This window comes from Lycorma delicatula, chromosome 1, assembly GCF_047948215.1.
Source record: "Lycorma delicatula isolate Av1 chromosome 1, ASM4794821v1, whole genome shotgun sequence".
In the NCBI taxonomy this organism is placed as follows: Eukaryota; Metazoa; Arthropoda; class Insecta; order Hemiptera; family Fulgoridae; genus Lycorma; species Lycorma delicatula.
In genome coordinates, this window is record NC_134455.1 from 25355515 (window position 1) to 25383088 (window position 27574).

General features: G+C 33.7%; 1 protein-coding gene across 1 annotated transcript in view; it reads right to left on the reverse strand.

The window, feature by feature from the left end:
- Nucleotides 1–598: 598 nt before the first annotated feature.
- The window catches only part of Dip-B (Dipeptidase B), a 92772-nt gene continuing 65796 nt past the window's right edge, over nt 599–27574 (reverse strand). The window contains exons 10-12 of the mRNA XM_075380255.1: nt 23671–23797; nt 10410–10522; nt 599–909 (exon numbers count right to left, since the gene is read on the reverse strand). Coding sequence (XP_075236370.1) covers nt 784–909; nt 10410–10522; nt 23671–23797 — 366 coding nt within the window. The 3' untranslated portion in view covers nt 599–783. The remainder of the gene's footprint in view (nt 910–10409; nt 10523–23670; nt 23798–27574) is intronic.

The following is a 27574-nucleotide window of genomic DNA, read 5'->3' on the forward strand; positions in this document are numbered from 1 at the left end:
AGGATGTAGAGGGTATACTGAAATGAAACGACTAGCACTAGATAGGGAATCTTGGAGAGCTGCATCAAACCAGTCAAATGACTGAAGACAAAAAAAAAAAAAAAATGCATCTCCTAACATTCAAGTGTGCTAAAATTTAATTCTTTTTTGTGCATGTGTAGAATACCAAGGTTGCTCTCAATATTGGTTGAATTTCTGTTGATTAGAAGGTTAACTCCACACTGCTGCGGAGGGCAGTGTGTAATTGCTAACTGTTCATAGTCTTTTTGAAACCTCATCACATTTGAACTTTTTTATCACATCCATCATAATTGAATATTATAAAAGACACACTTCAAATTTTTATCCAGCCATATTCTAAATACCTGTCCAGAAAAAGAAAACCTGTCACCAGGGAAATTAGTTGACACCAGTTTGAGGTTTTGAAGTGTGTTTCGAAAAATATTCTATTATGAAACTTGGTTCTATTAGTCATTACAAAAGTTTATTTTTGTATTTTTAAATTAACATCAACTGTCATGGACACAAACAGCATAAAAATCAAATTAAAACTACAAGGTAAGTTTATGATAAAAGAAGGCTATAATAATTAAACAAGTTATAATCATACTAATATATTTAATTAGTGATTAATTAATGTCACTAATATATTTAATTAGTGACATGAAAATCATAAAAAGTAAGGATAATCCTCTGAAAATATAACATTATATTTGTAAAAAAATATAATTTTCTTCGGTTAAAAATGCAATTTGAAATAACTAATGAATACTAAATGATGTATTATGATATATAGCGTGCTGTTAAAGCTAAAATTGGAGCGCCTGTTGCTTCAGCAGGTAACGCTCCAGAAGATGCAGCAATATCCAAATGTGAGTATTTGAGAGGCATCTTTGAATCCAAACCATGCTAAACAACAAATACAACAATCACAAAATTAAAAATTTTATATATAAATGAGGTATTAATAATAGTAAAATAATATATAAGATCGACTTTTTATCTTAAAAGTGTGTCGTGACTGACTTGTCATAGGCGCAGTCTAAGGGAGAAGAAAGGGTGTGAAATGCATACTATGTTTATACACTGTGTTTCAGTATAAGGTCCATTCCAGCAAGGAATGGGTAGATAAGTAAAATATATTATTTTTTAGATTACTTATTAAGTTTTCGAGATATAAGCTCGTGAAGAAAATAAATTTCCAGACGAAACTTTTGATAGCAGCATTCCGTACATGCAGTAACTAAAAAATTAAATTTTCGACACTTTTTCAAGATCAACTGCAATGTATCAGTTGTACCATTTGTTCGTAAATATGAAAAAGTTGTTATAAAAATGCACAGTATGGTTAATAATTTGATTTCAATATTTCACTTCGCTTTTTTTGGGCCAGGAAAATTTATAATGAAAGAATAATATGACTTACTTTTTGCTAATCTATCAATAGCTCGCTGAGTACACCTCGTACTGAAATATAGATATACAGCTTATCTATCTACGTAAAAAACAACAATAATTATTTAAAGGGCCAAAAAACTCACGTCCAGGGGAATTAAAAGAACATGGATAATTATTAACAATATTTATTAATTCAAAGTAGCTACAGATAAAGACAGATTTAGAATTTACTTTGTTGCCTTTACATTGAAGGGGAGACTGAGTTTGCATGCCTCTAACCAAGGAATCATAATTAGGTGTATATCCTGACAAAGATAATAATAATAATAATGAGTCTTCAGTATGGGAATCAGTCAGGACAGAACGTTGTTTAGTCGAAGTTAGCTTCGTTTAGTATGAGTTAGCTTCAAGTATGAAATGCCAATTCGCATAGGTATGTAGATCCGAAACAAGAATAGATATATTCACTACATTTGGTGATACTGGGGTATTTTTCTCGGTTGACATATTTCCAAAAATCTTCTTCAAATTTACTGGCTTGTAAGATTAAGTCAGTTTGTAAAATTATAATTTCATTTTCTAATGCCCTTTGATCCATATGAAATATGTCTGAAATTTTTTTGCTAATGCGTTTCATACTTTTTCATCTTTTTTAAAAGGAAAAGATATAAATTCCACAATTTCTTTAATTTTTTCAAAATCCTGAAATCTTACCTCGAAATCTTCAATTACTTTTCGGATTTCCACGACGTATTTGTCAATCTTATAATTAATATTTTTATGTTTCTGTAGGTTATCTGCCATATTTGGAAAATGACTGATTATTTTGTTGCAGATCTTCTATTAGCAAACTAAATTTTGTTTTATATGCGTCTATGCAGCTGATCATATCAATTACTGGTTTATTTTTACCTTGTAATTCTAAATTTAAATGACTTAATATTGAAGTAAAATCGGTAAGAAATGGTAAGTCACTAAGCCAAGTTTCATCATTTAAATTTTCACAGTTTCAATCTTGTTTGTGAAGAAAATCTATAATTTCAGACAATAAATCACGAAATTGCTGCAGAAATTTACCTCTGCTTAGCCATCTGACATCGGTATGTAGTAATAATTCAGGTTGGCCTTCATCGAGCTGCAGTTGGAAGAGACACCGTTTGAGGGACCTTCCTCAAATTAACAATTTTAAATGCTATTTCCATTACCTCTTTTGTGTTTAGTCTCTTGCTAGCTAACACTTTGCTGGTGAATTATGCAGTGATCAAAAAGGCTGGGAATTCATCTTCATTTTGACATAGGGCTATATAAATCCAATTCTGTAACCTATCATTGCAGCTGCGCCAACCATTGTTATTGAGACCAATTTAAAAAGTAGTACTTTCAAATCATTGAGCAAGTTTTTAAAGGCTTTGAATATGTCAACACCTCTAGTTCTTTCCTTCAAAGAAATCATACCCAACAATTCTTCTTTAGATATAAAATCCTTAAAAACCATATGAATGAAAACAAGTAGTTGTGCTGTATCACTTACGTCTGTCGATTCATCACCCTGAAGGGAAAAACAAGAACATCTACTAATATCATTATGTAGCTGCTCTTTTACATTCCCACTCATCCTTTCAATTCGTCGCATCACTGTGTTTCGAGACAATTGTAGGTCTTGAATTGCAAAAACAATTTCACTCTTGTTCTTAAAATCGTTAAAAAGTGAATGTGACATTTCCAAAAAAATTTCCTTTACAAATTCACAGTCTGAAAATGGCTTACATTTTTTCCTAAGAGATAGCTTACTTTGAATGATGCAGTAGTTACTGTTCAAACTTGGCTTTTTAAAAACGCTTTGTTGATTTGTTAATTGAGTTTTAAGATCCCTAACTTTATGTTTTCTCAGTTCAGAATTTGGTGGATAATCTGTTTGATACTTATTATGTAAAGCTAAAAAATGTCTCCAAATTACCCTTTTTAGTAATGGCTACCGAGGTAAGGCATATTAAACAACAACATTTATCATTCAACATTGTAAAAAAGTAATCGAGCTCCCATTCTTCAGTGAAGTGAGAAGTTTTCGATTTTTTCGGTTTACTACTCATGTCCATGGGTATACTAGAATGCAAAGAAATATGACAATTTAAAGAATAAATATTGAATTAAATATTTTCCTAGAAAATTCAAAAACTCATGAACTGCAGCAATTATCTCCATTACATTGAAAGAAATAATAACAATATTGCATATTATGATCGGGGACAGCAATACAAGTATATTAAAATCTAATATAGATATATTCAAAAGAAGTATGTTAAAGTTGCAATATATTTATTACGGTTTACAATACTTAATTTAATAGAATTATTGTTATTCCAATATATATTTGCAATACTATCCCTTATTTTTCTCTCAGTGTAATGACTGCAGTTTAGAAATCTGTTGCCAAGAATGCTCACTTATCAAGTAAATAGATAGGTAAGAAAAGCAATTTAATTTAAAACAAAGATAAGGTACTTACATTTTAAACAAAAGAAAAATTGAAACTCAACGTGGTCACCGAGGATAAATAATATTGATTAATAATAATACTGTTAATACAAAAGAAAAGAAGCTACCGTATGACACTACCAAATATAAGCTAACTCTGACTGTGTTCTTCGATCAGTCGAGTCGTAACTGTTGCGTTCACACGTTGCGTCCGGTGACAAGTGTAACACTTAAGTCAAAATGTTTTGTGCTGGGTGGGTGGAAATCACAGTGTCAGGCTGTCAGAATTCTAGGAATTTATGACCTTGGCAAATTCCCAGAATGCATTAAACTATTGTTAGAAAGTTTTGTCTTCTACAATTGCTTCAAAGTCCATGGTACACGGAATTCCACCCCAGACATTACGAGCAATCAACAAACAATCAAAATTGGCCTCCAAATCGACTTGTTGGCCACCCCTGCTCTAAATCACTAAGAGCATATGAATCTTATCTTCGAACAATTTACTATAAGACTAACTCCTTTATCCATATTTAATTTTAATACATAGAAATACCCTGATAATAATTTGTGTGAGAAAACAAAGATATACATCAGTATAATTTGAAAATTAACTTTGTTTAAAAGTGGTTCCAGTTAAATTGTGTTGAGGAATAAAATACACCCTAATCTCAAATATTTTTTCTTTGTACTCATTGATCTCTAAAGTACAAAATTTTAATTTATTATTTTTTTCTGCAGTATTTTTTTTCATAAATAAGCTACGATATAACAATAGTAGTTAGTCTCTTTCTTGATAAAATAAAATTTAAGTTATTTAAAGCTTAGTAAAATCAGTATATTTTTTTAACTTGTTTACTTATGTAAAAATATCAAATGCTTGTTTATTTTGTGCATTACAATTAATTTGCTTGTTAAAAAATACTTAATTTAAAAATAATATTTGTAATAAAAATTATTCTCTAAAAATCTATCTGAATGCAATAATTATTAGAATGGTACTATTGACTGCATGGTTTAATTTACATAAATAATTAAAAATATATTAATTTTGAAATTCTTTTCTAAACATTTTTTTTTATAAAAATAAATGTAGCAAGTGTTAAAATGATAATGAGAATTTTAATCTTATCAAAAATAATTTACTTTTCTTCTATATTAATACCTTCAGAATGGCCTGCAGAGATGTGGAGATGCGACACACTTATGCCAGGTCAGTATTTCTACCAATCTTCAAAACATTTTTTTGTAAATCCAAGTTCACTTAAGAGATGTTTTCTTTATTCCATTTTTCATTGCAAATCATCTTATAATGTTCTCTTCACCAAAAGGAATAAGAAAAAGGTGCAGAGTGCCATGTCAAGAGAATATAGGGTTTGCAGTACCAGTAGCATTATTTTGTGCTAAATAATAAATTGATTGTAAGTGTGAGATGGAGTCATGGTAAAATACCAAAAAATTGTTCGCCCAAATTTATGATTATTTTCTACAGATTATCTAATATAAATGCTATAAAACTTCTAAGTCATATTTTTTATTGATCACACAACCTTGTGGTAAGAGTTAATAGCATTGCACTGAACTTGACATGTTTTTGCAGTCTTTGTTCTTCAGGAAGAATAAAGACCAAAGTTCCGTTGGAATGAATGGAATCGAACAACTGTTCTGCTATGTTTTTGCGATGTTACTTTTGTTGAATATTCAGTTCAGTACAACAGTTTTCGAACAAATTTTTAAGTTACTCATTTTGTATCCAAAATGTCAATAATATATAGTTTTTCATATGAACTATAAGAGATTCCCACATCTTCAGCAACGTCTCTAATAAATGATTTGATGATTAATGATCGAAGTGTCCTTTATTTTATCGATATTATCATCAGTTGGTGTGTTAGGATGTCCAATCCTTTTGTCATCTTCATGGCCTCTTTGAAACAACTTATACCACTTATAAATCCTTGATGCCAACGTAACATCCTCACCAAAAGTTTCTCTAACATTTTCACCACTTTACTGCACTTATTCAATTTTAAATGAAAAATATAATTAAAATCCTTTGTTGTCATTTTCTAACAAAATAAACTGCCAATTGTAACAAAATATGTCGTAATTACTAAGCACCAAATTTTAACTATGCTTCTGATCTGGTTGAAAATAATGATGTACATTATAGTCAGTGAGGCGACTGCAGGGGGAGATTATTATTTAGCATTCGGCAAAAACTCAGCTACAAAAACATATTGCGCAACACTGCCAACAAAATTATGATAAAAAAAAGAATAGAGAGAATTTTTTTATCAAACCCTGCATTCCTGGATGATGGTTATAAACTTAGCAGGCATACTATATTCAAAACTTATCTGTTTAGCTGATTTAGGTCCTTTTTTGATAGGCACTTTCAATTTCAATCTCAAACGACTAACTGTTAATTGCAAACATTGTTATTCCGTTGTTAATCAATTAACATAAGAATAATATAATTACAGAATGCAACATTTTAAAACTTTTGAAACTATGTTTTACAATCTTAACGTGGTCTTAAAAGTATTTTTCATACCGATTTAAAATCTGATTTTAATTTTTCTATTGCATAAGGTTTTTATCCAAATCATTTTTCTAGTTTTTAAACAAGAATTGCCTTGCATTTTTTAAACAGGGAAAATTATTATTTTAGTTCGATTTAAAGATTGTGTGTTTTGTAACGCTGTATAAAATTACAACGCACTGCATTAGAATAGACAATGGTATATACTCACTTAAAAAAAGCTAATATGACCATTAATTCCTCTTCTTCACTCATTTCACTGCTTCAAGTTCTTTCTGATGTGGTTGAAACTTCTCGTCCTTGATTGTCTCTCTTCAACATAAAACATTAGTCAACAATCATGTATGCATTCCACCATCCCTGGTATCTCTTTTCCATGTTCTTGATATCCTGGGGAAACATTCTCCTTGTTCTTCACTGATATCGCAGAGAACAAGTCAATATGTGCAATGTAGGAAATGAAGCCTTACATGGCTTCTAAAAGTACATCCTAATTTTATGAAACTCTGCAACATTGTTTTAACTATGGTTTTGTACTTTGTATGTTTGTTGTTGCGCAAAACATTGGTCACAACTTCTTTAAACAAAACCTATGCCCGTTTTTACATTGGATTCACTGAACTTTCAAACAAATTGTCTTTCATTAAATATCTGATCTGTGGTCCCACAAAGATCCCTTAAGTTTCTCATAAGATACTTTTCAACAAATTTGTTGCCAAGTACTGGAAGGAGACACCATCTTTAGAAAAGGCTTCTTTAGTGAACCGTTTTATTAATCCGAGCTTGCTGTGCAGAGGAGGTAATAGTATCTTGTTTGGTTGAACAAGTGGTACATTTGTTATATACAAACTTGCATTTGCTTATGTTCTGTGAAGCGGGTTGGAGGATTTTTCTTTTGGGCCAGTCTGTTACCTTTCAATGCTTGTCTTTGGCTCAGCTGTCCCATTCACAAATGAAACACAGCATTTTTGGGTAGCCAGATTGTTGACCAGTAACATACCAACCACTTTTAAATTCCTTTAAGTCTCCTTCAGATGTACTGAATGTGCAATGGTATTGAGCCAAACAACTTTACATGATCATTATGTAAAAGTACACATTTGAAGCTATGTTTTGACATCCTATAAATAACCTCCACTGATAAACCTTTAATATCACAATAAAAAACCAGCATCATCATCTTTAAAGAACTTTATTAATTCCTTCTCGCTGGTCCTATGTCAAAGAGAACGAAACTCTGGGTAGTAGAAGACCTTTTGGTTTCAGTCTTGACCCAAGCAACTGGCAACTGGGTGGCATCTTTTGTCAGATTCATGTCACGAGTTAAATCATTAAGTTCATTTTGACTGAATAATTTTGGTGCAGAATCTTCTTCCGGCTTGTAATTTTCAGCATTATTGTATTCATTTTCTGAGCTGCTCTCCTGTAGTAGAACTGGGATAGGAAGAGATTCACTATGCGTAACTAGTTGTAAGGTCGAAGGAATGTTCAGATATTGTATATCCTTACTTTTTGTGTTATGATGTTGAACATCAACCATACAAAAATAACAATCGTTAACATCATTTTGTGGCTCCCTCCAATGCATTGATTTTTTTCACAGCATTCAGTCCCTCAACACATGTATAGCATACCTGTATGGTGTGAAGCTTTTGTGTTCATCACCAAGCCTTATGCTGAAGCATGCGTAATAGACATTTCTTATGAAACTATTATGTTCTGTCTTTGCTTAGCAATTACCACAAATATAACAGAACACAAACACTTGTGGGAACTCATTTCTAAATAAATTGCAAAAACTACATATGACAGCACAAATATAATCTCACAGCATTATAGCATGTCAACAATAAACTATGTTTTCTGCCTAACAACCAGCTGGGTGTAACAAGTGTAATCCCTCTTAACCAAATTGAAATTTCCCTCCCTCAATAAAAGTTCCCTTAGTGGAATTATGTTTAAATAAAAAATGAGGTTCACTTTATTTGCAGAAAAACTGTGTGATAGAAAAAACTAATTACAAATCTGAAATCAGGGCAAAGAAATACTTTGCCCAACATAAAAAATCATGTTGCATAGCCTTTTATTAATAGAATCATGAACATTTTTAAAATCTGAAGTTTCACTAAGTAATCCACTGATTTCACAATCATAATCCTACAATATTAATACCCAACAAAGAAAATGGTAATTCAAATAGTTATTGCAATAATAAAATACAGAGTTCAGCTTTCAAACAAAACCAGTGTTACTACACTTGCTATGGAATTTAATAATTTTAAAAATAGTTCTTACAAGTTTACTACTGAAAAACTTTCTTTCTGAACATTACCATCATTAGTTATTTACTATTTGAATATATCATACTGTAATTACTGTGCTTGGGTGCAGGATGAGCATTAAATAAAATTAGGATAAATAGTAATGCTCATTGCAAGATAAATAGCTTTATTATTTATAATAATATCATACTTCTGCCACTGTGTAAGAATTATATTCCTAGGAGTATTAAAATTTCTGCTTGCGTTGGAAATAAAATTCAAACAATATGTAAAATCTCTAATCTTACAAAAGATTGAAGATGTCTTAACTATAATATAATTAAACGGGGAATAACAGGATTGCATAACTTGAAAAAAAATTGTGTGTGTAACAACTATTTTGAATCTATTCAATTAATGAATCTATGAATTTATGTATATTTAGTGTTATTAATTGATAATGAATAATAAAAGGATAAACAATTTTATTAAAAAAAATTTGGTTACTTGATTATAATTCCGTATTTTTTAAACAGAACTGCATTAGAAGTTGATCATTACTTTGTAAAAAAAAAATAAATATAAACAAGAGAAAAAATATAACTACTAATGGATCTGAAGAATGGCATGTGACATGTCAAATCTAAGTACAACTGAATTCACAGTATAAAAGTCATATATGAAAGGAGTGCTGCAATATCCGGTAAAACTAAACTTACAGCATGTTTTATTTTTCTTCTTTTGATAAAATTATTTAATAAATAGTAAAAATGTTTTCAATAATAGGGTCAAGTGAGTTTTTAAAGAAGAATGAATTATTTATGTTTAAGTAGCACCCAGAAAATACCTATCATTTAGGTATTAAAAATATAGAAGATTGGAAAAATAATTACATCCTACACACCTTATTATAAAATTTAAAACAATTACAATGAATTTGATGCATTAACTCATTTTGGTATCAATTTGAAGATACATTTATAGAAATCTACTGAATGTGGCTTAAACAATTTCTCAACATTCTCAATTTCATCAACACTAACGATGTTACATGTAAAAACCATTTTTCATCATTAACAACAGTTCTTTTCAAAAAAATTGTTTTTTTACCCCACATATGGATGCTAAAATTTAAAGTGATTTCCGTGCACGTCATTTTGTGAATGTACAATTACAATTTTTATGGACATCTTTAACACAATTTTTTGAAGTTCAAGTGTTCAGTCGGTCATTTTAATACAACAGATCCTCTTTATATATAGTTAATTGCAAAGAAAAATCAAAAATTGTAAATTTATGTTTACATAAATCCTTTGGAACACTTACTAAGCAAATCTTCATTCATTACAGGTGGGCAGTCATTATGCTCCTTTGCCATACACATTCTCTTTTCCTTCATTGAACATCTTAACTTACTTTCTCACCATAATCTCAATTATAGATTCAATCAATCCATTAATTTTATAAATCATTAATTTCATAGATTTTGTGTGGCTGAACACGAGTAAACAGCTCATAAACCTGATTTCTATTTCACAACTAGTGGTACTATCAATTTATTTTAAATATGATAACAGACACGCAGTAACCCTTAACATGAACAAAATGGCAGAACTATTTGACATAAATCGAAGGAAGTTTCTATGCATGAGCAAAGTATTCACATTACCAGAGGTGCAGAAGACTTATTTTCTGGATTAACCTCATAAATGTATAAAAAAAAAAATTACCTTATCAAGCCCTGAGACCATAATAAGAAAAGCAGCAGGAATTTGATGTCCACGAGCAGTTCTAACTGAGGGTAAAGGTGTTGACTGTAAAAGATCATCTCCTTCAGATGTACCTAAAAATATTAACATTAAATAAAATATTCTAATGTAATATTCTGTTTGAGTGCACTAAAAAAATTCATATATAAATCTATGATAATGAGTACCAGAACAAACTGGTTATTTTAATTCAAAAGTTGACTTATAATACCTGTATAAATTTATTACCATAAAAAACAACAAAGAATGGACTATCTTATTAAAAAATTTGCACGTCAACATAATGATTTTACTTTACATTAAAGCAACTTAATTTGTAAAATATATTACACTGTATGTAATTGAGTGGAAGAAGTGTTAGAAGACCAATTTGGTTTCAGGAAAAGTATAGGGACAAGGGATGCAATTTTAGGCCTCAGATTAATAGTAGAAGGAAGATTAAAGAAAAACAAACCAACATACTTGGTGTTTATAGACCTAGAAAAGGCATTCAATAACGTAGACTGGAATAAAATGTTCAGCATTTTAAAAAAGTTAGGGTTCAAATACAGAGATAGAAGAACAATTGCTAACATGTACAGGAACCAAACAGCAACAGCAATAATTGAAGAACATAAGAAAGAAGCCATAATAAGAAAGGGAGTCCGACAAGGATGTTCCCTATCTCCGTTACTTTTTAATCTTTACATGGATCTAGCAGTTAATGATGTTAAAGAACAATTTAGATTCGGAGTAACAGTACAAGGTGAAAAGATAAAGATGCTACGATTTGCTGATGATATAGTAATTCTAGCCGAGAGTAAAAAGGATTTAAAAGAAACAATGAATGGCATAGATGAAGTCCTATGCAAGAACTATCGCATGAAAATAAACAAGAAGAAAACAAAAGTAATGAAATGTAGTAGAAGTAACAAAGATGGACCACTGAATGTGAAAATAGGAGGAGAAAAGATTATGGAGGTAGAAGAATTTTGTTATTTGGGAAGTAGAATTACTAAAGATGGACGAAGCAGGAGCGATATAAAATGCCGAATAGCACAAGTGAAATGAGCCTTCAGTAAGAAATAAAATTTGTTTACATCAAAAATTAATTTAAATGTCAGGAAAAGATTTTTGAAAGTATATGTTTGGAGTGTCGCTTTATATGGAAGTGAAACCTGGACGATCGGAGTATCTGAGAAGAAAAGATTAGAAGCTTTTGAAATGCGGTGCTATAGGAGAATGTTAAAAATCAGACTGGTGGATAAAGTGACAAATGAAGAGGTATTGCGACAAATAGATGAAGAAAGAAGCATTTGGAAAAATATAGTTAAAAGAAGAGACAGACTTATAGGCCACATACTAAGGCATCCTTAGTCGCTTTAATATTGGAAGAACAGGTAGAAGGAAAAAATTGTGTAGGCAGGCCACGTTTGGAATATGTAAAACAAATTGTTAGGGATGTAAGATGTAGAGGGTTATACTGAAATGAAACGACTAGCACTAGATAGGGAATCTTGGAGAGCTGCATCAAAGCAGTCAAATGACTGAAGACAAAAAAAAAGTATGTAATTATTTTGTTATTACTAACATCAGACTAGCATTATGTACAATTAATTAACCTACCTTACATTTTTATTATTTTAACGTTGCGAATTCCCTATTTTAAAATATATATTCAGGTTTGATGATGTAACAACAGTTTTTCATAACTTTCGATTTTGTTACTATAAAAAAATGCTTACACAAAATATCACATCACTATATAGGCTAATTATGTACAAACTATCTAAAGTTAACAATGGTAGGTTAATTCTGTAGAAATTACCTAAGTTTAGAAATTAGTGTTAAGCCTTTAAAAATTTAATTAGTTTTTAGTAAGAATCTGTTTGTACTCAAAGGATTAAAAAAAAAAAAATGTAACAGTATGTCCATTCTGTCATTAACTAAAATATTGGTAATTCTGTGAGCTAGTTTTATTTTATGTATTGATTTTTATAAGGACACAATCTACAAGTATTTTATTACATAAGGAAACAGTTGTTTAGTGGCCACAAGAAGAATGACAAATGAAAGATTTATGTAATATCCTAGTGCACATACAGCAAAGACTACAGATAGTTTTTTCACAGAGATAATTACTATGGCAATACAGTATCTTTCATGTGCTGCAACTTATTGACAATAACAAAACCATTTGTCCCATTTATTTGCTTTTCCCAACATTTCACAAAACAGGTGTCCTCCACAAAATCTGGCTGATGGCAGGAAGTTCCTTACAGACAATGTCCGTTTTTTGTCTGCATTTATACATTGCTAGAAACTTGGAAGTAACTGAAGTGTGCATTCAGTTGCAGAATAAAAATCAGATCCTTGTATATGTGGAATTATGGGATGCATGGTAAATATAATGGATAAAAGCTTTAAGTAATCTTATTTAATTATATGTAAATGTGGTAGAATTTATTCGTGTGTGGATTTATGTCATCAAGAAAAACCTATGCAGACACACTCAATGGAATTTCTTTAACTTAAATCCATTTGTAAAACCAATCACCAATCAAAGTCTTCCACAGACTTTGTGATTGGTATTAGTTTTCATTAAGATGAAAATCAAAATACTAAGATATAAGTATCCATGGGAGAAAATTACATTGACAGATCATGAGCTAGAAGAAATAAAAGTAGTTTGACACCAAACATAAAATATATGTGAGAATAATCAAACTACCCGAGAAACATTAAAATAAGAAACCATTCACTTAAATAAAAACTAAAATTCATAAAAGCATATTAACAAAACTTACATAAAAAAATTATGGAAAGGTATACAATACACAAAAAAAGGATAAACCTTGCATCAAAAATTAGTGAAATTAAGCAACACATTAGCTTGAATATCACAATAGCATTTTGACTAAGACTAAACATAAAAGCCAGAGGGGAAGGTTAAAGGCTCCCATCAAAAAACATTAAAATCAGTGTAATCATAAAAGTTAAAAATTTATATAATAGTGCTACTGCTACTATTAAGAATGCAGAAGTCATTAGCAACAGAAACAACAAACTGGTGGAGATATATAACTGGTCTCCCTTACATTTAATAAGGAACATTTTAATAAGGTTCTATATTGCTCTAGTTAATTGCATTCTGTATTGTGCTGGCATTATACTAGTTCCAAGTCCATTAAAATATAATTTTCTTTTTCAAGAAATTTGAATTCTTTTTTTTGTGTAGTGCTTGTATTACAAATTATAACAAAAAAAAAGTTTTACATAATGAATGTTGCAAAGATTATTTGTAAAATTTCAACAGGATATATCAGGAAAAAAAGAAGAAATTTAAAGTAAGAGAAAACCTGACTGAGGGAAGTTAAATAAGCAACTGTGGATGATTTCAGAAATTTTTTTTTGTGTTAGGAGAGTCAACTGAAGAAACATTTGAAACACTGGAAAACTGTGTTGGATCTATATGACACAAATTTAGGAAAAAAATCAAGTAAATTATATCAAATATAATTATTTTGAGTCAATTTAAAGACAATGGAGGACTTATAACTGTTTCATTAACAACAAACACAAAAACAGAAAATCCTTCAGAACTACTCTCAGTTAAATGGGAGTAACACTGTTGTTACAGAATATTATGACAGAAGTGTAAGCTAAGTCGAGTGTGGATGCTCTTACAGAGAGGAGGTGGTATAACTAGCTCTTTTAGCTGTTTTTAGTGGGTTTTTTTGGTGATTTTTTATCGATACATAGCGTGGAATTGTTGGTGGAATTACACTGGACACAGCTGTAAATTTTCAATATTTTTGGTTGATGGATAATATTCTTTTTTTTTATGATTTTTCTAGACAAGTATTTTTAGCCATATGCTACCATGTGTAACCTATTGATAAGTTGGCTGAATTTTTTCTAAGTGTTTTGACAAGACACTAGAGGATTCTGACATCAGTGCTGTGGAGTAAACAACTTAGACATTTTTCTGCTACAGGAGTAAGTAACTGAGCTGAATTTTTCTAAGTCTTAGAGACCAACCAAAGGGGGGAAGGAACTTCCTTCCTGCAGCTTCAATTTCATAATCCTCCCGGATCTGATAGATCCGGGAGGAACCTTCTCCTCCTGTTTAGCCCCTTACCCCCCAAATGTTTTTGGGATACATTATTGTACCCCCAAATTTTTTATCAAAGATTTGGGGTTATACATTTTCCTTACCCCCCACACAAAGCAGTGGGTCTTGCTATGAGGTACCTCTATTGTAATCAAACCGACCACCGCACTGGAGAGAAGACCTATGCCAGAAATAAGCATGATCTTAATCATGCTTACAAATACCAATCGTAGCATCCTCTCGCATGATTTGGTGGGGGAGTAGCAAGGATGTTATGACATGGATATTATAGTCACTTTGAAGCTCAATATACACACAGCTGCCAGACATGATTGGTGTTCTGATGCGGCCAGGAACATTGCATTATTCAATGTCAGTAACAGAAATGGATGGAAATTGTTGCACTGTGGCTGTTCAGTTAACATGGTTCACGCTCATTGGAGCATATGTTAGTCTGAACATCTCCTTAAACAAGTACACTACTTATATTGGTGCACTTACAGGACGACGTTGCTGGGTTGTTTAGACTTGTTATATTGTTGGGTGAGCTTAATTGTCATACTGTGGTGGCTGGCTGCTCTCACAATAATAGGAGGGGCAAAGTCCTTGCTGATATGCTGTACACTTTGGGCCTTACATGCCTGAACGATGGTACCCCCATGTATGTGGGAAGGTGAACGCTTTCACTGGGCAATTCTAGATGAAGAAATTGCTAGTGACCATCGAGCTGTGCTCCTGGAATACCGCGAAGCAGTACTTGGACATAAACCACCTAGACTTAACTAGAGTCCAGATTGAAACTGTTGTTGGTCAAGTTGCTGGTAATCTCTCTGACGGTTGGATTGTTACCAGAGATATTAAAGGAGCTTGTAACAAGAGAAATGGCCTGGCTTTCAACCACGTGTAGACATTTCCACCCAGTCTATTGGTGGAGTAACGAGATCGCCAACCAGAGGTGAGTTCTCCAGGCACATCGTTGCAGGAAACAACGGCTGAGGACAGACGGTCCTACCTATGAAGAAGCTGCTAAAAATTTTATTACAGCACAGAGGACATTGAATTTCAAAATGAAGGACTCTAAACAGCGGAAATGACAGGAGCTATGCCTCGACCTGCATACTGATGCATGGGGGTGAGCATATTAAGTGATAATGAACTTAGGGAGGCGCCTGCCCGTTCTCACGGCCTCACACACATTAATTTAGTCTTTCCAGATGCAGACCATGAAATAAAAGGAGACCGAGTGCGACTGTAACAGTTTCACAAAGAAAGAGGTTGCTATTGCAATTTCCCGCTTACAGGATAAGAAAAGTCCAGGACCAGACAGCATCCCAGCTGCCATTCTCAAAGGACTAATGCAGGTGATCCCTTGGGAAATTACAGACATAGTGAGTCATGGTTTACAAAACAGGTCCTTCCAGAGGTGTTGGAAGGAATTCCACATGGTCTTCCTCCCAAAGAAATCTGGCAACACGGCTGGGGCAGATTATCAGCCACTTTGTCTAATTAATAATATGGGCAAGGCAGTCGAGAGGATGGTGATGGGCAAATTGCTAGAAGAGGTGGATGACAGCTTATATACTAATCAGTACAGCTTCTGATGGGGTCGTTCAGCCCTACATGCCCTGCAGCATGTAGATGGGCTCGGAGAAACAGACAGGGTACATGGTGGATCAGATGGTTGCTGCTAATAATTTCACTTGCTTGTGTGTAATGCTTTTGGGTCAGTTGCTCTGGGACTCCAAAATGGCTGCTCTTTCTGTCAAGGGCGTCAGCAATTATTTAAGACGTCAGATTGGTGAATTCTTGACGGGATGATGGATGGTCTGATGGAACACGGCCTTAGTCAGCTCTTCCACTGTCTGCCAATACTGAGATTATAGCCTATGCTGACGACCTCTCCATCCTAGTTAGAGGCAGAACCGAGGGGGAGCTGGAAGAAAAGAGAAACCTGGCATTGCAGACGATCTATGAATGGTTAGGGAATCATGGCATGGAATTATCTATAAGTAAATGCAAATATATCTTATTTACCAGATGACGGGTAATCAGAGATTTTGACTTGCGAGTGGGAGGTGAGTCACTACACAAGAAGCCATGTATATGGTATTTGGGAGTACAGTTGGACATGGGTCTGCTTTTTTGCCAACATGTCTTGATGGATGTGATAGGGCAGGTACCTGCCCTGGCACTAAATGATCTAGCAGGACATCCCAACCCCATAGGAGGAAGACACACACCTTGTGATGTTACCTGTAGCCACACCATCCCCTCCTTTCCAAGCCCTGCGGGATTTTACCGGAGGTTGTCTTTAGACTCTCTAACTGATTACATTTCACAATCATCACAGACATCTGATTTGACAGACCCATTTGTAACGGTGAATGCCTTAGAAAATTAATGAGTTAAAGTTAAATCTGCGCTACACTCATACCAATCAAAATTGTCTTACGCAACACAGAGATTCAGATATACACCCAATTAAGTCAACCAATTTAGATCACCTAACAATCTCCTAGCAGGACATCCCAACCCAGTAGGGGAAGACACCTGTCTTGAAAAGCTTCCGGTTGCCAAACCAGCCCCCCCTGCATTTCTCTGATTTAGCTTTAACGAGAGTCATCTTTTTACATCTCACAATAATAATCCAGTCCTCATTGAGATGCCACCGATGTAAACGACTTTGTAGACATTTGCATCGGTGATTTTTGAACTCAACTTTTGCCTTCTCTGTAAGCCTTACCTGGACATCTTCCCCTAGAAGGATTTCCAACCCTGTAAGGGAAGACACCCAACCTAGTGATGTTCTGGTTGCCACACCACCCCCTCCCCATTAATAGCCTGGATGGCATTTAACGAAAGTCATCTATCGCCCTCTGACTTTTTACATCTTATAGTAATAAGCCTGGCCTTGTTGGGATGCCACCGATGTTAACATCTTGGTTAACATCGATGTTAACATCATCTTACATCAGTGATGATTAACTCAGCTTTTTGCCTTTGCTGCAGGCCTCAAATCCGGATATCTTGAATGTCCTACTTCGTTTCCCTCTGAACTAGCTAACCGAGTTCCTGGAAGCACAAACCCCATGCCTAGTTCTACTTTTATTGAACTAATTCCTGTGAGTGTCTCTCTCTAAATTTGAGGCAAATTAACACATCGTACCACCAAAAATGTTGCTTCCAACAACAAAATTTAGTCCTAATTCTCTTACTGAACTCATATTTTAGTATATATCCCAGACTTAGGTTAGATTTTTGACTCTGGTCTGGTTCTACTAGGGAGAGGAGAACAGACTTCCTACTCCCACTCAGCTCCATCGCAGATCCCCATGTAACATTAAATTGCTTAACCATTATCGAGATGCTGCTACACCACACGGCTGCATGGGATCCATGCCCTCGGCAGTGCATCGCTGTTCTGCCGACAGCTTATAAAATTTAATAATCACCATAATTCTAACTCTGGCTCGCCGCCAATATGCCTACCTTCGGCCAGTCAAATGTCCAGGCAATCCTAGCCATTCAGGGTGCTGCTCTACTAAATCCCCTAAGCCGTACTGCACAGGGCGAGGAAACTGAGGAAGCCAGCCACAATTGCCCAATCTGTGTGAGTCTTGCAGTTGACTCTCAGATCAAAGGAGTTACGTTCAGCTTCATACTGGGGACAGACTTACAGGACATGGTCCACAGTATCATTGACCCTACAGTCCAGAGTCAACCAAACCAATCCTAGCCAAACTATTCCTAAAGGCACCATGTCCCAAAAGAAATTGAGTTATATGCTGATGGAGGAAACCCAACTAATTGTACGCAACTCCCTAACATTTGAAAAATTACCATGCATGTATCGACCAGTAAAAGAATCATTCCACCTAACTTGCCAAGAGTCAAAACCTTGGTCTTCAATTTCTCCCCTATGCCCTGAAGTAAGAAGGCCTCCCCTCTTCTTGGAAATGTAATACTTGCTATGTTCCATAGCTAGAATGTCAATAGGTTTCATGCCGGCGATCACAGTGACTACCTCTTGTGAGACAGTTCTATAGCAACCAACAACAGCTAACAAAAGATGCTGGGCTCACAAAAGAATATCCTTATAACATTGGGAATTTAATTGTAAACGATGAGTCCAGACGAGCACAGCGCACAACATTACGGCCTCACAGACACCTTTGTAAAGAATACACATGGTACAATAACTCAATCCCCAATCAGGATGGTGACTCTACAGACACCAAAGAAGGCATCGATGGCCTTCTTCACTTCAAACTGGAGGTGCTCCTTGAATTGAAGTTTCTCATCAAGGATAACACCCAGATACATTTGAACGGTAACATACCTGATACGATACGGTCTTCCTAATTGGAAGACTGCCCATCACAACTCATGGATGACGAGTTGTAGCTAGATGACCCTTCAAAAACATCACAGTGGTTTTCTCCGCACTGAAAACCATCTTATGTTGAACACTCCACAACCTTAACACCTTACATGCGTGTCACTCTAAGCTCTATCTCAGCACGCAAACTGCCCTCAACTAGCAGCAATCCATCGTCGGCATAAGCTGCGATGCGACAGCCATTGGGCATCTGCAATCCCATGAGAGAATGGAACTCAATGACCCAGATGAATGAACCTACAACACTGCCCTATGAACAACCTTTAGACAGGGTCTTTCCTACCTCCAAGTTGCAGTCACAAAGGACAACAGTTCTGTCGCTGAAATAGCTCAAGAGAGTCCTAATCTCATTTAGCATGCATGCAGTTGAAACAAGGTAGAGGGACACCACAAGTTATTGAAAACCTCGGATATGTCCAAAAAGACACAGAGTACATATTTGCACTCACTGGACGAAGCCAGATCCATGAACCAAAGAAGCGTGTCCTCTGTGCCCTTGCCGGGACGAAAACCATACTTTTTGTCCATCAGCATATGGTTAGAAGTTAACCTACTATTGATGCAGAAGTACAAGACCTTCTCGAATACCTTACCTACTACAGGCAAGAGAGTCAGATAAACGTAAGAACTTTCACTGGGATCCTTGTCACCACCTTTGAAAAGCAACCTATTAAAAACCCTAGTCAAAGGACCAAGAATCACCAGCAACATGCAAACAAGGAGCTCCACTGTGATACCATCATATCCAGGAGCTTTATTCCTAGCCAACTACAAATTACTTGATGGACTTCCGCCTCAGTAATTTCTGAAGACAAAATCTCAGAATGAAAACCAACAACTTTCCTGTGAACACGTCGATAATAGGATGTTTCACCAACCTTGGTATCATCTGGAAGCAGATCGTTAACTCCATCCTGGGTTGAGAGAGCTGACAGAAGAATGAAAGTACTCTATAGGCAACACCCTATGGGTCTTTATTTCCCTGCTCTAATACAAAAGAGCACCAGGAATCACATTTAGAAAACCTAACCTTATGAAAATACTCTGTCTTCAGATGATAATCCACAATCAAGACTGTATGCTGATCAGGATCACCTTCATGTTGTGCAGCTCTCCTGAGCTGGCCCACAGTCCACTTCATCGTGATTAATTCCCGAGTCCACCATCCAGCTACTCTCGCCCGACCCATGCTTCTGGGAATGGCCTGTTCAGCGGCTTCAACTACCACAGAAGAGAAATTTTCTGCCAGGTTGTCTAACAGAACCTTGTCTAGACTTTGAGCAAAAACTCAATAAGCCTGGCCGCAACAATATTTGAAACCTTGGCCAATCCACATGCCTGTGCAGGAAGTGCCCCTGCTGAACAAGGACGTCATCCCTAAAGACATTGCACAGTCCACCTACCCAATTAAAAACTATTAGCTGGTGACGGCTCTTGCAATCATAGACTACCGACCATTAAGAATCCTACCGGGGATAATATCCTTACCAATGGTAACATCAATGTTGGTACTGTGGAAGGCAAACAGACTGTACTGGTGATGTAGTCAATTCACCAGCTACATTGAAAACATTAAAATGATGCTGTGTGATGAAACCTTCGATCAATTGCCGCCATCATCTGTGATCCCACCGTGCCAAAGAAGCGATTTGGCATTCACATCAACTCCTATGAGAATAGGATGACCTGCTACCAACCTAATAATTCTATCCCATCTTTCCAAATGCTGCGCAGTCGGATCCCTGTACTAAAAGTATAAAGCTTAACAACGATGTGATGCATGTCAGAGGCCTGTCGTATGAAGACACTATCTATAAACTTCCTGCATAGTATGGTAAATTTGCTTTCACCAATGAAAAATTTATTCCAACCTCAAAAACGTGGCAGATCACCCTTAACCAGGTACGGGTGTTGCAGAAGAACATCGAGGCTCCATTTCTCAACAACCTCACCTAACTCAACTTGGACTGCATAGGCTCCCTGGGCATTAAGTTGACAAACTATCAAGATATGATAACCATTAAGATTCCCTAATCCTGCCTAACTAACGAGATTCTCGCTGTCTTCCTTCTACCAACTAGATTGGGCAAGCCCACAAACATGCAACTGCTCGTAGCAAGCACGGGCAGCCAGAGACCCTTAAATATTCTCCTGTCACACTATGCACTTCTTTGCCGCTACTGGATCGATTAAATGCAATACGTAAATGTAATGCAAGAAACCACAGATTACTGCACTTGTTCTTAAAAGAATATGAGAAGGACTAAGGGCGTACCCTTTAATGAGGACTTATGACCAGGAGTTGCTGCCACCTTATCAACGTGCTGAGGCAGGTGCCCTAACAAATTTTTGCCTTGAAGTACATGAACAAGGTAAGATTAGATTGAGGGTCTAAGTTTAAGTGATGCTACTGTTGCTAAAGCACTTAACTCAAATCACTCAGAACTGCAGAAGGTACATACACAACCACAGCTCAAAACACAGATAGAGAGACTCAGACACAACATAACTTTGTCCGCATCAAGGGTCAAAGTCTCTAGCAATGGGTAGTCGTATAGTCATATGTATTCATATATTAATTTTTACTTTTTCATTATTGATAACTATAGGTATTTTATTTTTGTGAAAATAAAATCATACATTTTTATTATGGTTATCTCAATTATAGAATTGAAGCTTCGTAATCAAAGTGCTCAAGCTTTGGTGAGAACAATCAGATTATCAATTCATCACAAAAAAACCATCACTTTTAAGGAAGTTTGTTTCTGAATGGTTTAGCAAAAGAGGTGTCTCATTAGGCTGTACAAAATTCCAGAATCTCTGCAAATTTATATTCCAAATGATCAGGCAAGTAGGAAACTTTTGCTCTGTGGGGAACCGTTTTGTACCCTGTTTTATAAAACAAAGAATAATTGTATGTTTTACATAAAGTACCATTTACAACTAACAGAGTTTACCTTGACTAATAGCTCAATGATGACCTCCTGTTCATCAACCATTTCCTGATTTGGATTCTACATTTTGTACAACTACATGGCTTTTCACATACGTATAGTATAGAAGTATAGTATTATATTATATTGTACTATACATATAGTATAGTATTATACTATACTTGGAACCTAAATCAAAATTTAAGTCATGAATCAAAATTATGCCCTGACTGAAGTTTAATGATATGTGTTTATTAGAAGCTTAAGAGAGCAAATGATTCAGTTTATTATCAACCTCAACAAGGAAAAAATGAAGCCCAATTTCTTAATAAACTTTTTGTGTCCCGTAGCGCCCATCAGTAACTAATTATTACAAAGAAAGAATGAGGTATACATTTTTCCTTCATTCATACTTTTAATTATATTATTAAACAAGTTTTGCATGGTCTGTTTGTACAACTCTACCTTAACCCCAAATTAACTTTGTAGCTTTTTGACTGAAAAAAAAGAAAGAAAAAAAACAGTTAACAGAAAAAGGAGATTTTTTATGAAAGAATAGAGGCTGACTGGATATCTCTTATAAAAAAAAGAGATTAACAGTGTATTTTAAGACATAATGAGGGTTTAGGTAGAGCTATAAATATTGTCACATGCTCGCAACTCTATCACGATATTGGGCTTGAAATTTAAAATTACAATTTATTGCTTTAAGAATATAAAACAAGACAAATAAATAATAATAATGACAATAGTAATAAAAACAATAAACTAACAATAATAATCAGAATAATAAAAATAATGGCAAGAGCAATGGTAATAATAATGTACGTCAATAATAAACAAATAATAATCATGGTAATAACTATAACATTAATAATAATAATAAACATTACACAACAAAACAAAATTTAAAGTAATCGTCAGAATTTATTTACAGGTAGTTAAATATTAAAAACCAGAATTTAGTCCCATTGACAAAAGATATTAGCATGACTGCTAATATCTTTTACACTTTTAACCACTAGTCTCTTATTAACAACAATAATAAAATTGATAAGCCAAATATAGAGTTCTTTCACTGAAATACTTTTCCTGTTCACAAATAAAAGTATCCTAACAATTTACGAATGAAATTTAGTACACTGTCTCTTTCACTTACAGTCTTAAAAGTACCTTGTCAAACCACTTCTTGTTTTCATGTACTGGAATTACTTGTAACATCATCTTAATTGTGTCAAACTTGTACACACTAAAATTTGCTCCTTCATTTACCTCCTCACAGAACACTCTCGCTTCAAAGTCTCATAATAACTTCTCACTTAGAACTCTCTTCACAGACTGACCGTCAACTGGTCTTCCTCGAAGTATTTATACTCCTATCCTCTTTACCTGCAGGACTCGACCCAACTCAAAGCATAAGAATCATCATCCATCCTTACATTTTATCATGAGATTCTGACCATGGTCTGGTAACACCTTTCAACAACATCTATTTAGGTGTGTAAGTGGGCAGTATTACAAATCGGACCTGTTGGCTTTACTAAAAAGTTCCTTTTTAACCCTTCCTTCCATTATAATATTTTCTACTCCTTTATTCTTAACTGGCAGGAATCCGTTACTCAGATCCATTATACACTGATCTTGTTACAATGATAATCTTGATCTGGTTACAATCATGTTAATTGTTTACAGTAAAGAAATTAACAGACAGGAAGTAAAAAATTAGCAGGGATTTAAAACTTAAGGAAGGATCATAACAAAACAACATCGATATTAAAGGTACATATACTAATATACCTTTAGTGGCTTTAAAATCTTCTCTACGAATATAACTGATTTCAAATGGATCTCCAATCAGTTCACCAAATTTCTGTAATTTCACAGAATTTTCTTCTTTTTTTGCAACAGCATTATCCATAACAATCTACAACAGATAATTTAAATATTTTAAAATTATTTCATCATATGAAAGAAATTGAGTTCTACTGTTTCAAAAATACCAAAAAAATACATTACAATAACCAATTTTTCTATAATTACACTAACTTTCTCACACATGCCATACTGAAATTAGAAATTCAGTTTCTTGGTTTGATCAAGAGTTTAATAATATAAACTATAATCAATAAATTGATAGTGATAGTCATTTAAATCATATATGCTTCTGGCATCGTAGAACAGTGTGGCATCAACTGATGACCAAATTTTGCCACTTGAAGAACAATGAAACTTAGGACAAATGCATAAAAACAGAAAAGTCCATACTATGAAAACTATAAAATAAAACACCCATAATGAGAACATGGTTCTGTAATTAAATGGTTAGTCAGCTGCAACATGAGCAGAGTAGACTTTTTTAAATTTCCAGAATACACAATTACTGTGAAAACAAAATAAAAATGTAGACTAATCAGTATGAATATTTAATTTATCTGCTGGTGACCCGATGCTGAATAACAAAAATTCTTAATTTCTTCCATAAATTGCTAATACAATTTTTAAGTCAGTAGAGGAGAGAATACGTAATCTTAATTGAAAGCTTGTTTCCTACTATAAGCAACTCTAAAATACTTGGCTCACTTTTACTCACTCTTGATTGCTGAAAATAAGTGAATTAAATGATTTTATTCTACGATCCATCTACAGAATAACAAATTCTTAACACTTAATCCTTAGGACTTATCTATTTAAATATTACATTAAAAATTAAAAACCTAATAAAAATGGCATAAGAATTTCCTGTTAATAAATACATAAAAGTACATAATCTAATATTAAAATGACAAGTATGGTGTACCTGCTACAAATTATGAATGAATAACATAAATCAAAATATTGAATAACTAACATAAATCAGTAATATTTGATTCTATCACATTCTGCAAGATACCAAATAAGTTTTCCTCAACAGATCTTTTCATCTTCATCTCAATTTAATCTTTATCAGAAATTCTAAAATGATCATTGAAATTTGTCAGATATGTTCTCAATCCATCTTTCCTGTAGCTAGTTTATTATTTTATTTTGATTTATTTTTTCTGTAATTTTATTACAAAAGACAAAAAAATCATTTGTATATAGAAATACTTCATGCTGTAAATAAATTGACATTAATAACAGAAACTTTTAAACAAGTTGTTGACAATTTACAATTCACATCACCTTTAAATAGGGTTTCTTTAAAATTAAAACACTGTCGTCAAAATGTTTCTTTGTATGCAATTTAAAGTTTAATAATCAAGAATTAAAATCATATATACTTTGTTTGAGAGTGCTCTAGCGGTCATTATACAGTATTCAATTGATAAATCTTTTTTCTTTTTCCTTATGACCTTAAAATAGCTAAGAGAAGAACTCTCAATACTCAATACTATCTACAAAGACTGCAACGGGGTCATTGAAGGGCATGTTGAACATATTAAAACCTTATATATCTATACAAAGTGAAATAAATACCATTCTAGGCTCTTTGAACTTTGAAGAGTACTCTAGTATGTTGTTATCAAAAGAGATCTTTCAACTGAAGACAACATCAGTGTCTCTTCCATTTTTTATATGATTATGTCATTAGATCAATTCAAATATTTAAAGATATATTAAATCAATAGGCAGACAAAAAAAAAAAAAAGTTAATGAAAATATTGTTGAATCAATATAAAAAGTAGGCAGAAAAAATTAGTGAAAATGTGCGAGCTTTATTTTGAGTTGTGCACATTTTCAAAGCTCGCACTTGTCCAATTAAGAGCACAAAATGGACAAACAGTCATTTATGCGCAGAAAATCTTTTAACAGAGCTTTTAAAATTTTTATATTATTCCGCTTCAAAGTTTACTAATCAGTAAAAATGCTTAAAAGAACCAAGTATATGAGAGCAATTCATAAACAAATTTAACTATTTAAATAGGTGAAAAAGATGAAAAATATGTATAAGGAAAAGAAATGTAGGGAAACAGATGCATTGATGAGCAGCTCAAAATCTCAGGAAGTGTGGAAAGTGGTAAAATAATTCTAAAGGGAAATAAAAAGGTTAAGAGTTCATTCAGTGATATTGGTTTGACAAAATGGAAAGATTACACTATTAACATTTACTAACCGAAAAAAGATCAAATTTTAAAGAAGTTATATATGACACAGAATGGCAAGAGGATATAGTAGAAGAAATTAGTATAAGACGAGCTCTGAGAAAGACCAACAAAGCTACTGGTCCCAGAGGTATACCCATTCCTGAAATTTACTCTAACACAAATTCATCAGTATACTAGAACAAATGAAGTTCCAAACGATTGCAAAGAGACCTGGATCACATCAATCCACAAGAAGGGAAACAAATTGGATTATTCAAATAAAAGAAGCTGACAACAGGAAGACTATGGATGAATATTGAAAGACAGATTGGAGAAAGAGATAATGGAAATAGAAGAACAAGTGACTTTCGAGTAGGATGGTCCTGTGTGGACAACCTCTTTTGTTTACAGCACTTGATGGAAAAAAAAAATACAAAAGGAAGAGAGCTACTACATTTGCTTTTCTTGGATTTAGCCTATGATAGTGTGCCAGTAAACAAGGTATGGGAAGTACTTAAGAAAAGTAGGAGTAAGCTCAACAACGGTTATACATGTAATAAAAGCATTATATAATAAGAGCTGCAGCAAAATAAAACAAGTAAATAGTTTGTTGTCAATGTTTTTAGTAAACAAAGATTGTGACAAGGATGTTGCTTATCTCCAAAATTGTTTAAGGTATATATCAGTGAAGTATTGAAAGAGCGGTCAAGGAAGTGTAGGTGCATGGTAGTAAAAGTATAGCACAAAAATGTTTATACCCTGCTCTTTGCCAATGATCAGATACTTCTAGCAGAAGATGAAGACATGTCATACATGACCAGCAAGTTACTTGAATACATTAAGTAGGCTTTAGAGGTTAGTAACCAAAAATCACAGTTCTTTGTTGTTGGAGCTGATTTGAGACAATTTGTATTTAGATGGCCCAAAAATAAGCACAGTTAAAGAATGATGCTATTTAGAATTGTAAATGATGATTGAAATGAAAAAGGAATTAGGAGCAGAGTAAACAAGGGGAAAGTTATGAAAAAAAATATTACACTCCTTGTTATGGAATTCCGACATCTCAAATAGAACAAAAACAGCTTTTTGGAAGTATAAGAAAGTTGTGCCACATATGGGTGACAAATCAAAGGATGGAACAAATCCTTCAGGCAATAGAGATGATTTTTTAGAGACGCTGCTGTAAAGTGACTCTTAAAGTATGAAATGAGGTCATAAGAAAAGAAATTAAAGTAAGAAAGAGATCATAAGAACTCTACTCATGGATGATAGATGTCACTGAATGAAAACAATTGCAGTGGTATGTTCACCTAAAAATAATGGGTTCTGCAAGGCTTACAAAAATAACAAATGAATGTATTCCCCAAGAAAGGAGAAAACATGGAAGACTAATGTAGATGGAAAAGAATAAATGAGGTCATAAGAAGATGAGGGATTAATGAAACAAAATGGGAGCGATTGTGGATTATGAAGTGTAGAATGTGAGAAACAGTTGATTGACTATAATGACCATGTATAAATATAAGTAAGTAAGAAAATGTACAAGAGAAATAATCTACCTGCTGATGCACTGATGGATACTTACATTGGTGAATGCAACACAAAGTCTATATGGATGATACTGGTTTCGACAATGA